This window comes from Spermophilus citellus (assembly GCF_964194105.1).
Source record: "Spermophilus citellus genome assembly, chromosome: 1".
Classification (NCBI taxonomy): Eukaryota; Metazoa; Chordata; class Mammalia; order Rodentia; family Sciuridae; genus Spermophilus; species Spermophilus citellus.
In genome coordinates this window covers 202,004,444-202,016,817 of record NC_138182.1, presented here as the reverse complement: position 1 = coordinate 202,016,817, position 12,374 = coordinate 202,004,444, and the positions used below count along the sequence as shown (strand labels likewise).

The 12,374-nt window shown below is 33.8% G+C and overlaps 1 protein-coding gene across 10 annotated transcripts in view; it reads left to right on the top strand.

Annotated features, from left to right (window-relative positions):
* The window catches only part of PAM (peptidylglycine alpha-amidating monooxygenase), a 295,529-nt gene that overhangs the window by 246,973 nt on the left and 36,182 nt on the right, over window positions 1-12,374 (top strand). For 7 of the 10 annotated variants that reach the window (XM_081293032.1, XM_081293034.1, XM_081293033.1 and 4 more), the window contains 2 exons: window positions 1,358-1,681; window positions 11,661-11,790. In XM_081293032.1, coding sequence (XP_081149158.1) covers window positions 1,358-1,681; window positions 11,661-11,790 — 454 coding nt within the window. The remainder of the gene's footprint in view (window positions 1-1,357; window positions 1,682-11,660; window positions 11,791-12,374) is intronic. The other 3 variants (XM_081293028.1, XM_081293036.1, XM_081293035.1) reach the window with 1 other exon arrangement.

Sequence of the window (12,374 nt, the reverse complement as noted above, 5' to 3'; positions counted from 1 at the left end):
ATTTTTCTTCTGAGAGGCAGGATGCCACCTGTGGCCTAACCAGTTTGGTTGAGTTATAATTTGCTTTGTTCATTTTACAGAAATTACCCTTATTAGTTGGTAATTATTTTCTGATTGAATATTTCACCTGGGATAAGCTGATTTCATGGGCAAGAACTGAAAACCTACTTGGAATAAGTATGACTATATGTATACCTTACAGAATTTATAAAAAACATTTTGGAAAGACTTCATATTCCCTTGCACCAATTTCTTAATATATTCTTTGGTGGAATGTATCATGGCTAAACCAGTCACCATTTTTATTTCCAAATATCCACAAAACAGGTTTTATAAATGTTATATTTTGGTGCTATTAATGTAATTAAAATGTAAGCAATAGGATTCTATAATCATAAGTAATTTCTTCATTAGCAGTAATTAATTCAGGGTGAGGGTAAGGACAGGAAGAACTGGAGGTTACCATAGAATGATTTCATGTTTCCCATTCAACACAGATTTAAAGCCATAGATGTAAATGATGAAGGTTAAAATGATTCAAGAACTTTCTGTAGACATTTTTCTATCTGTGACCATATTTGATAAATAATTGTTGTGGGGGAATTGGATTATTATTTAATAAGTTCTTCCTTACTATCTATGTAGGAAAGTATAAAACACACTTAGTGGCAAATTATTCTACTGGTTTTAGTTTGTTAACATATTCTCCTTTGTTTCAAACTAACTTCAAACTGTTCTTTGCTTACAAAATTATTCTCTCATTTTTTATTTAGAGGAAACAAGTGGAATGATTTGCAGTAGCATTACTAACAAAATAGTGATAAAACTGGTATACCAAGTGCCAAATGAACACATATGTGATATTTTGTTGTATTTTACAGGATCTTCTTGGAAAACAATATATATATAATTCTTTCTGATAGCTTAAACTTTAATAGAATTAAAAAAAAAACCTTCACAGGGTTTGCCTGTAAAGATATCTTTTCTCTAACATAGCTGTTGGTATTTTATTTTACAAATCTGAGGAACTCTTAACTTTCATATCAATTAAACTATACTGTGAAAGCTGTTGATTGAATTGTACCATGAAATCACATGTGCACTATTTTGTTTTGACTAATATGTCAATAGGCATAATATGTGTACTCTTGACAGAAAGAAGTAGAAGGTAATTGAAATGTGAAGGTATATTATTCTTCCACTGAGTAATTCTTTGTTTTCTTTTTCCTATACTTGTTGAAAGCAACCTTGTCTCTCACTATGAAGAATCAAGAGTTGATATTTTTAAGGCACCAAATTTTGTAAATTTTACAATCTCATCAACCCTCCACCTCTTTATCTCTTCTCTTTTCCACAGGTGATTTCTATTCACTGCTTTCCAAGCTGCTAGGAGAAAGGGAAGATGTTGTTCATGTGCACAAATATAATCCTACAGAAAAGGCAGAATCAGAATCAGACCTGGTAGCTGAGATTGCAAACGTAGTCCAAAAAAAGGATCTTGGTCGGTCTGATGCCAGAGAGGGTGCAGAACATGAGGAAAGGGGCAATTCTGTTCTTGTCAGAGACAGAATTCACAAATTCCACAGACTAGAATCTAACTTGAGGCCAGCAGAGAGCAGAGCTTTCTCATTACAGCAGCCCCTGCCTGGTGAAAGTACCCGGGAACCAGAACACACAGGAGGTGCGTTTAGGGTTTTTTTTTGTTTTTTGTTTTTTTGGTTTTTTTTTTTAAGTGTAAAATGCTACAATCCACATTAGCAAAATCTGAAGGGAATAAAAATGTATGGGTGAAAAATCATCAATGAAAAAGACTTTTTAGAGAAAATATTACTCAGATTTAAGATATCAGATACTATCTTTGTTGAGGAGTTCTTTTTTGAAGTGGGGAATGTTCCAATACTACGCGAATTCAGTGTCTGTTCCTTAGGTGAACCAGAGCTATAAGGACCAAAAATAGTTGGATCATTTGGGGGATGGTGGCATATGAAATTCAGGGTAACAAATCAACATTTTCCATTTTGCTCAATGGAAAGAAATTGAAAATTCAAAACCTCACATGTAAGTCCCAGTGTATGCGATGCTTATACACTATCTTCTTTAACAGTAATTAAATTTCCCTCAAAGGAATCTTATACTTTCAACATTCTAGTCCAACTGACTTATAAAATGTAACCATTTTGTGACTTTGATTTCTCAAGTTCCATTATCAGTTGCTATTTTAATTGCATATTTATTTCTGAAGGGACCTCCAGTAAGTCAATAACTATCAGATTTATCTTTATTTCTAACCAAGATTGGCTTCCATAATTAGAGGACAATACCTTATTCCCTTCAGGTTTCTGTACGGGCGAGCTGTAGATGCCTCATCTTTGTCTTTAATTGTATTGTGGCCTCTGTGATATTGTGTTTCATGTTACCTGCTAATGTGGAAAGCCAGATAATACAGCATGTGGAGATAATCTCCAAAAAAGTAACGGATATGCATGTATGGCAGCTGTCCATGCGTGGGCTGGAATGGCACTGGCTGCCAGCTTGATGTTTTCAAATTCAGCTTTGCAGGAAGCCATAAATTATTCAACACCCAGCTGATTTTTATTTATAATTGAAAAAAATTAGCATACAGCGCCTTTTGCTCACATGGAAGTTTCAAGCATTGTCCTTTGGGATGCGTCTAATGGTTTCTCTGAGATGTTAACTGGAACTTGGACTTTTAACTTCACATTTAAACAGGTTCAGCCCTGCTCTAACTTATCCTAAATTTGTCTAATAAAACTGTGTCTCAAGAGATGGTCCCTGGACCCCCTTGCCTGAGAATCACCTAAGGTCTTTAAGTAAAATTTAGATGACAACTGAATTGGCACCTGTGATGGCACCTGTAAGGTTCAGTGTTAAGATGTGCAGTGTATCATTCAGTGCCCATTCCATAAACACAGGATTGTCTGATCTATATTAAACATAGTGAATTTTTAACCCAAACAATATGGAAATATAAAAGGCAAAAAAGGCTTCTTTGTGAGAATAGGATTCTGTTCATGTGTGAAACACTATAGTTGTAGCACACTTTTTTCCATGACTTGTCTTTATTACTCTTGGGTTTGAAATGATATCATGGATATTCATAAGCATCACTAGTATCAGTATAAAATCAGAATTTGACATAGGGCATATTTTTTCTAAAACTTGAAACCTGCTTTCTAAGAAAAAAAAAATGCCAAATCTCCTGTATCTTCCAGGTTAAACACATAGAGGTGCTTGGGAGAAAATGTTTCTCCAGGATTTAGTTGCCTTTTATCATATATGTATGAATCTGATTTTAATGAATCAAAATCATAGCAAAAATCCTAACTTTGTAAAGAAAATGTGCATGTGTTTCTTTTCTGAAATGACTTATTTAATGTTATTTCACTAATTCCAAAAGTTTTTAAAAATTAAATGCAAAAAAGCAAACTGTAGGGCTGGGGTTGTGGCTCAGTTGTAGAGTGCTTGCATAGCATGTGTGAGGCACTGGGTTTGATTCTCAGCACCACATATAAATAAATAAATAAATAAATAAATAAATAAATAAATAAATAAATAAATAAATCAAAATTCACAGTTAGTTAGCCTAAGACTTTTTCTTAATTTGCTTTCACTGCTTATTATTGCCCAATGCAATATCTAAGTTTTTATTTGACGTTGTGTCACTCCTTTGGGTAAGCCAAAGGAAAGCTGACCCTTCCATTTTGCAAAATAAAAATGCAGGAAGTTATTCACATGTAAAGCCCTAAGAATATATATATATATAGGTAGTCTAATTCATGTGTATTCCTGAGGGTATGGGCAAGGGGAATAAGTTTGATGAATAATCTTTCATCCTTTTCCTCATGCCTTTTCTTTATACACTAGGCAAAGCTGAGAATGGACCCTAAAGGTCTGGAAGAATTTTTTCTGTCTCTGAGTGCCTAATTTTCTATAAGGAATTGTGTGAACTGAAAAGAGGAAAGTAACTTTTTATATGAAATTTTATTGACAAAAATATAAGACTATTGTGTGGCTTGATATTATTATAGCTCATAGTAATTTCAGATATCATGAGATATATTTTTAGACATTGACTTATTTGAATGAGGTCACAAGTCTGAATTTAAAATTGGACTTTATGAATTCCAATGTGCACTTTCTAATTCCTTATAATTCAGTAGAATTGAACTTGATTCCTCAGTGCAGATATACTTCCTGGGAGTTCTGGATCCTCACTGCTTAAAAACTGGAAGCTTCCACTTAGGGCCCAATTCTATGTCCCCAATTCATGGAACCAGCACAGTCCCAAAGGTGTTTTAGCAATGGCACTTTAGATTTCATTGACTGGTTCACCAGTTGGAACTGCAATATGATATCTTATCCAGCTGACTAACTTACAGTTCAGAGACGCTATTAATGGATCAGCTCAAAACTCTATGTATGATTCTGTATGGTAGGCCCAGGAATACGTGAGAGTTTCAAAAACAGTGCCATTTTGTGAACCTTTAGTTTGATCAGGATTCTACTTGCTTCCATATCCTGGCATCTGCCTTTAATGTTGGGTTCTCCACATGATTTAGGGTTGAATATCATTGAGCACCAAGCTTCATAATGAGCACAGTGGAGAGACAGTTTCCAGTTTTGCACAACATGTTTTCATTGTGTCCCTAAGAGTACAAATATCCACAAACAATGCAGCTTATCCCCAACCAATTCTCCATTTGACCAAGATAAAATTTGGAACCCACTTCAAGGAGGTAGTGTAATGAATGTAGCAGACTCCAGGCTCTCTACCAGCTTTGAATTCAAGCTATACCATTTACTGTGTGTGTCCTTGGCAAGTTTTGTTTTTTGCTTCATTCTCTAATCTTTAGGTTTTCCAACTACAAAATGAGGGTTATAACAGCACAATTCTCATAGGTTTTGAGTGGGGTTCAGATGAACATATATGGAAAGATTTCCTAACAGTGAAAAATAAAAAACATTTATAACATGTTATGACACTTTAATAATACTTACGATGATTATTGCTACCTTAATGTCATGTTGAATTGAGATCCAAAAATTAAATACCAAAGTATAAATATTAATTACTTTATCTTAAGTAGTATTTGTAAACAATATTTTTCTTGCAGGGTATAGGAAAGCTGCAAAATTTCACACTTTAGTAATTTAAGAAAGTGTTTGGCAGTGTTCTATCATGATGGAAGTTTGTGGCTCTTCCCATCTCTCATCACTCACATTGATCTATCTTGGTGTTTGCATGTTGTATATGATGTACAGTGTAGAAATATTCAATTTGGTTATCTGGGCAACAAATGCATTCCTTTTTATCCTTCATGTAGTTTAATTACTGCCATTATTAGGTTAATATCTACTTTGAGATAGAATTGATTGAACAGAAATAAAATCTTAGCTGTCTTTCTACTAGTTGCCTTCTGGAAACTGGGCTTATTGAACAAACAATGAAAAACTAGATATAGCTATTCTAGCATTGAACAAACAATGAAAAACTAGATATAGCTATTCTAGCAGGAAGGCTTTATTGCACTACTATTTATTAACTATAAAAGACTGATTCAGCATATACTGCTAACTTTTGGATGTTAAACTACATTGCATTTGTGACACTTCTGATCAAGTAAGAGGATTCACTCAGAAGGTCTACTCTTATGATACATTGAGCTTTTTCATTAATTCCTATGAACAACTCATTTATTTTCGAGACCATTCTTATCTCATTCTCAGTCATATGTTTACTACTGGGCAAGTCTCACAGAATTCCTAGGATAAAGTAAGGCATTTTCTTGGTTGAACTTTCATCTCTGGAGAGGAAGCAAGTAACAACTTGCAACTACATAGCACTTACTTTGAACCCAGCTAAGTGTTCTAGATTCATTAACTCATTTAATCCCCCCGACAACTCTATTTATAAACCTTTTTTAGATAGAAAGAAATCGAAGCAAAGAAAGGTGCCCAAGTTCCATAGTTTAAGGAACCAAGAAGCAAAACAAGGCAGACTGGCTCCTGAGTCTTATTTTTTAGTCACTTTGTTATTCTGCATCTCACAAAAATAAAAACTATACAGAAAAGACAGATAGATAATAGATACATAGGAAGTTTAATTTTCATTTAATCATCTTTGTTTACAATTATAATAACTATAGATGTAGATGACTTTTGATCATGCTTACTCAGTCAATTGCCAAACCGTTTGACCAAAATTAAAATTTCATTTACAATGAAAGAAACTTTAATTCTGCAAATGCTTTTGAGCCCCTGGTTGAATCTCACCTCTCTTTCTCACTTCTTCCTCATTAAGTTAAAATTATAATTATTTCTTGTTTTCTTTTTGTCTTCGGGATAAATATTTCTCCTATAGTTCTACTTAATTATGGTTATTGCTGGCACTTCTGATTAATAACAATCCCTAATCAAAATAAAGCATCTTTTCTTTACTCAGTGAAAATTGGCAAGTGCAGGAAAAGCAACCACTACATTTTGGGTTTGCTTGGAATGTTCCAGTAATTTTATCAGGCTCTTTTTCCTTAGGCTTAAATCTCAGAGTTGGTTTATTCTGCCCCTTGCCTGCCCCCTCTCCCCCAACCACCAAACACAAACAGGATTCCTCTCCAGTTTTCTAAACATCTTGAAACACATTCTGAAATCATAAACATCCTCCTGTGTTCTGAGTGGACTATTCTCTGCCCTCTCTATACTCAGCAAGCTCCACCCCCTTACCTTTTAGTGCCCACACAAATATTGCTCCTCTGGGAGATCTCCCAAACAGAACTTCACCTAACCCCAGTCCAGCCCAAGCAAACATCAGTCAGAAGTGTAGACTGATGCCTGTCTTCCTGCACTGTTGTGTCAAAAGTATTTTGTTATTATTGTATCCTATTACATTCCCATCCTGTTTTTTAAATATCTCTATTATATCTTTATATTTGTCAAAGCCAAAAAACACATTTTATTTCTTTGTGTTTCCCAATTCTAGTATAATGCCCTATAAAAAACACACTTAGGAAATATTTGTCAAAGATGCTTCATTGAAATTGTCATAGTTCTGGGTTTGAAATTATATATTTTTTACTTCATCTATCTCTACCAGTCCTTATGTAGCACAGATAAATGAATGCCCTTTCAAATGCTTATTAATAATTTCATGTGAAAGCAGCATTGATCAGTAACATTAATCTTTCTTGGAAAGTGTACAATTTTTTAGTGATTTACTGATGAAATTCTAATAGTAATATTTAATTTTTCTCACAATAGTAATTTTTTTCTAAATATATGACATAATATGAAGCTAAACATTTACCTTTATTTATAATGAATATAAGTAATTTTTATAGGAAAACTAAACTTGTTATAAAAATTGTTATATATCAGTTGAAAAATGACACCATTTTAAAATCTCAGGAGGGGGATGGGGTTGTGGCTCAGAGGTAGAGCACTTGCCTACCATGTGTGAAGCCCTGGGTTTGATCCTCAGCACCACATAGAAATAAATAAAATAAAGATATTTTTTAAAATAAATAAATAAAATCTCAGGATTTTTTTCACTTTTTTTCATCTTTTAGAAATCACAATGAAGTTATATCAAAGCCACTAAGATCAATAGATTATATAAATTTATCTTATTTTTTAAAAGTATTGTTTCTTCTAATAAATTTTTAAAACCAGATTTTAAAATATAAGTGATCAAGCTTTAATTAATCTTATCATTTACCATCTGAATTTAAAGTAGCTCACACTTAAGAGACTGTGTTTGATGCCCAAGGTCATATGTAAGAAGTTTGTATTTAATTTCCAAATTAAAACTGTAAATCTACAGAATTAACTTAGTCATGTTTTGACTTGTTTCTTAAAGTCTAAGGGGAAACTAAACTAGAATTTTTAATTTCTCCATGATTGAAAGTGTTAAGTAAAGGATAGGGGAAAAATTTGTGTAATTTTTTCAGTAAGGATTTGAAATTTTACTTAATTGGAGATTTTAAAATAATCATTCTTGATGATGGGGTCTGAAGTCTGGCTCAAGGCTAAACTTGTCTTCCTATCAAAGGAGAAAATGACAGGATGATTCCAATACCATTATAGTGTTGTGTGATTCTCAAGTAGTGACAAGCAGGGAAGGGAAAAACAGTTGTATTAATTCCATCTACTTATACCACTCTTTTAAATGACAGACTTAATTCATGATCATTTAATCTTAAAAGTAATAACCTTGAATTGCCTAACCAAAAAAAAAAAAAAAAGAAAGAAAGAAAATAATGCTAGGATAGAGGAGAACATGAACTGGGTTCTCCTTTAGCTATCTAGAATTTCTGGCAAATAAGGATACCCATATTCTATAAATTTTAAACTCTTAGCTAGGTAATCTTAATAAATTTCAAGTATTTTAAATAAAGTCAAATACAATTCAATAACTTTTCTATATATTTGATACTAAAATAACCAGATTATTCATGGTGTTAGACTTCACACGTTTCCTTATACATCACCTTTGCCATACTGAAAATCTATCAAAAGTTGATATTTTAATGAATATGTTCTAGATGTTCACACTGCCTTTCCTCCCTGAAAATTTTTCAACCAAAAATTATTCTTTTATGTAACAAACCAATATTTTTATAACAGGTATAATTAGGCTCAAAACAATCCATGTGTCAATGCTTTTTTGCAGACTTTTCAAGCTCTTAACCAGTTAAGGGGTGTTTGATAGTTTGAAAATTCACAACAATATTAAAGTTCTTTACATGTTACTTCCAATATTTTATGAATTCCATTTTTGGTCCCAGAACAAAGAACTTTTGGTGACATTGGCATATTCTTTCAGAATTAGTTTCTCTGCACCTTCATGAGTACTTAGCACCCAGTACTGTTTGGTGGAACACTGAACATAAAGGTCCCAGGAGCTGTGATACATTTCTGTGATATTAAATGAGAGTAATTAAACAATTCACATTTTTATTCAGTATCCTCACACTATCATCAGCTCTGTTCTAGGAATGAATAGTGGCCATACAAGTGAATTATAAGATAATAAGGGTGTGTAAATACTAGTTCACAACATAAACAGGTAGAGACTGGAGCATAGACTCAGTTTAGTCCATTTATTAGGCCATACTGTGGCCAAGCACTGTGCAAGATTTGTTGACCAAACACTGAGATGTGATTCCTGCCTTGGAAGAATTCTACCTAGTTGTAATGGCTCTGGGATGTGAGACTCTCATAAAAGTAATTAAGTATCTATATTGTCACCAACCTTGAGAATCATGTGGAGTACCAACAGAAGTTTCTGCAGTTGGGGAGTGAGTATAACAGAGTGGCAACTAAATAGACACACTATAACCAAGCTGAGAATGAACAAAGTACAACCTGTATCTCAAGCAATTTCAAACTATTTAAATCATTTTCTTGGGGAAATGATGTATCTATCCATTGAGCTATCTTGTTGTCTCTGATTGTAATTCTTAGACCTTATTTCTGGAGTTAACTTTAAAAAATATAGTTTTAATCATGCCACCTCATGCTTTAAAACCTTTTGTGTGGTTCCCAATTGCCTGTGGCAGCAGTTTACAACCCTTTTTCCTGCTTTGACAATCAAGCATGATAGACAATTCATGCTATTCATCTACAGTTCCATTCAGATCCACTACTATGCCCCGTGTTATATACCAGTTCAGGTGTGCCAACTCTGCCTTATCTTCTTAACTCAAGAAGGCATATCATAATACACATGAGTGAAAATGACATCCTCGTGAGCTCAGGTGTATTTCAAAAGTAAATTGTTCCACAACTCTGTGCTTTATTGCTACTTATAATGTACTTGCAGTATGCCTTAAGCATAATCATAGCATAGGTCAAAACACAACAGCTGAAAACTACAGACTCTCATTGTTAAATGTCTCATTGTGTAGTATACAATGCAATAATTTTCTTCTGTGATTTCAAAGCAGATCTCAGAGTTGGCTTATACTGCCCCTTGCCTGCCTCCTCTCCCCAAAACACCAAGCACAGACAGGATTCCTCTCCAGTTTTCTAAACATCTTGAAACACATTCTGAAATCATAAACATCCTCCTGTGTTCTGAGTGGACTATTCTCTGCCCTCTCTATACTCAGCAAGCTCCACCCCCTTACCTTTTAGTGCCCACACAAATATTGCTCCTCTGGGAGATCTCCCAAGTAGACCTTTACCCCACCCCAGTCCAGCCCAAGCAAACTTCAGTCAGAAGTATAGACTGATGCCTGTCTTCCTGCACTGTTGTGTCAAAAGTATTTGGTTCTTATTGTATCCTATTACATTCCCATCCTGTTTTTTAAATATCTCTATTATATCTTTATATTTGTCAAAGCCAAAAAATCACATTTTACTTCTTTATGTTTCCAGAATCTAGTATAGTTTCCAGAAATCTAGTAAGCACACTTAGAAAATACACTTAGGAAATATTTGTCAAAGATGCTTCAGCAAAGGTTGTTGGCAGATTGGTCTACTCTTTTTATTGATTATACTGTTTTGTTAATTTATATTATGGAAAAAATAAATGTGAAAGATAAAAATGATTTGAGTAAAAAGGAACTTTTTCTTTTTATATATTTGGCAGAATTGTTTTTTTTAAAGTTATTATTCTCACCTCATCATCCTCTCAAGTTTTCAGGAGCTGATCATACAAGCCCCGAGCTTCCCTTCTTTCATCAGTCATTTTAATACCTATTTTTGAGGATTCCACTACATGTTGCCACATCCTTCAGAGAGTGGGAAGGAGAAATGAGACTAGAATTGCTATTTTTCATCATCTCTGTTGAAGCATTTGAGAGGGAAAGAAATATTGGCACTGATACAACAGCTTTCTCAGTAACCTTCATAATTATATATCCTTAGTTAGTATACCAACTCTGTACCTTGTACCGGTTTATTTATGAGTATGTTTAGAAAAGGGACTAACACAAATGAACCCTGGTCTTCTGTGAGGATAAGTGTTTTCTGATCAGAAATGAAAATAACTTGGAAATCATTCACTCTCGATGCTGTTTTGTTTGTTTTGTTTTTTCCTTTGTCTTGTGGTGGGCAACAATGAATTACAGAAAGGGAAAGAGTGTCTCATTTTTATAGGTACACTAGGAGAAATGAGACTCATATCTTATATGTTCACTATACAAGGGATAATCAATGAATGGTTTGTCATGAGCGCTATTGTATATTGAACATCCAGAATTTACTCAAAAGAGAGAAGAGTGAGAGAAGAAAGTGACAAACTTACTGCCCACTCTTACTATTTCTTTACAACATTTAACCACTTTATATTAAAATGATGCCATATCTATCATTGCAATAGTTTCCAAAGTTACCAATTTAAAGAAAGAATCATATCAAGAAGGTGGAAGTTTCAAATTGTCAGCCAGGCATCTTACTATCAAGAGAGAGAGAGAGAGAGAACACAAATAGCTTCAAGACAAGTTTACAGGCACTTGTAACATTTCATAGCACAAGAAGCTACTTAGCATGTGCATGTGGTATGATTTATGTAGAGCATGGCTTGACAATTTCTTTGCATCTAGTGATGCTAATGCATGAGCTTTTTATGCCCATTGTGAATATTGGTGAAGTTATCCCAGTTTTTGTTTTTACTCTAAATGTATGGATTTATCTTTTAGATTTCCATGTAGAGGAGGCACTGGATTGGCCTGGAGTTTTTCTGTTGCCAGGCCAGGTTTCTGGGGTGGCTCTGGACTCTAAGAATAACTTGGTGATTTTCCACAGAGGAGACCATGTCTGGGATGGAAAGTAAGTAATATTTTTCCTTCACGGCTTAAATGAAAATGAAAAGTGGTGTATATCATTTTTATTAAAGTAAGAATGATGATGAGAAGACTATTATGTTGATTTTTCATTTTGATTTTGGGGCTGGGGGAGGAACACTATACAAAATGTGTCTGGTACATCCATCTAGAGACATGCAAACACTGGATGGCTCTCCTTATCTGATGTTAGTCACTAGTGATAAGTTTTCCAGGATTCATTATTAACAAATGACATGCAACATGATGGTATTCTAAGTGTATTAAAGTATATCTTTGATTATTTCTTCCCCTCATTCTCTAATTCTAAAATCCAGGAATATGGTTAAATGTATGTTTTATATTTGCACATAATCCTACATATTCTGTCCATGATTTTTATGAGAAAAATATGTTTATATCTTTATTCTTTTAATGTATGACTGTGATCCTTACCAGAGAGGAAATCTTATGCATTTTTAAAACACTAGCCTCACCTACTAGTTTTTGGAAAGAAAGTCGTACCAATCTTCCTCCTCCTTGAAATTACCTCCTCTTCCCAAGGGGAAAATATTAAAAGTAGTCCATTCT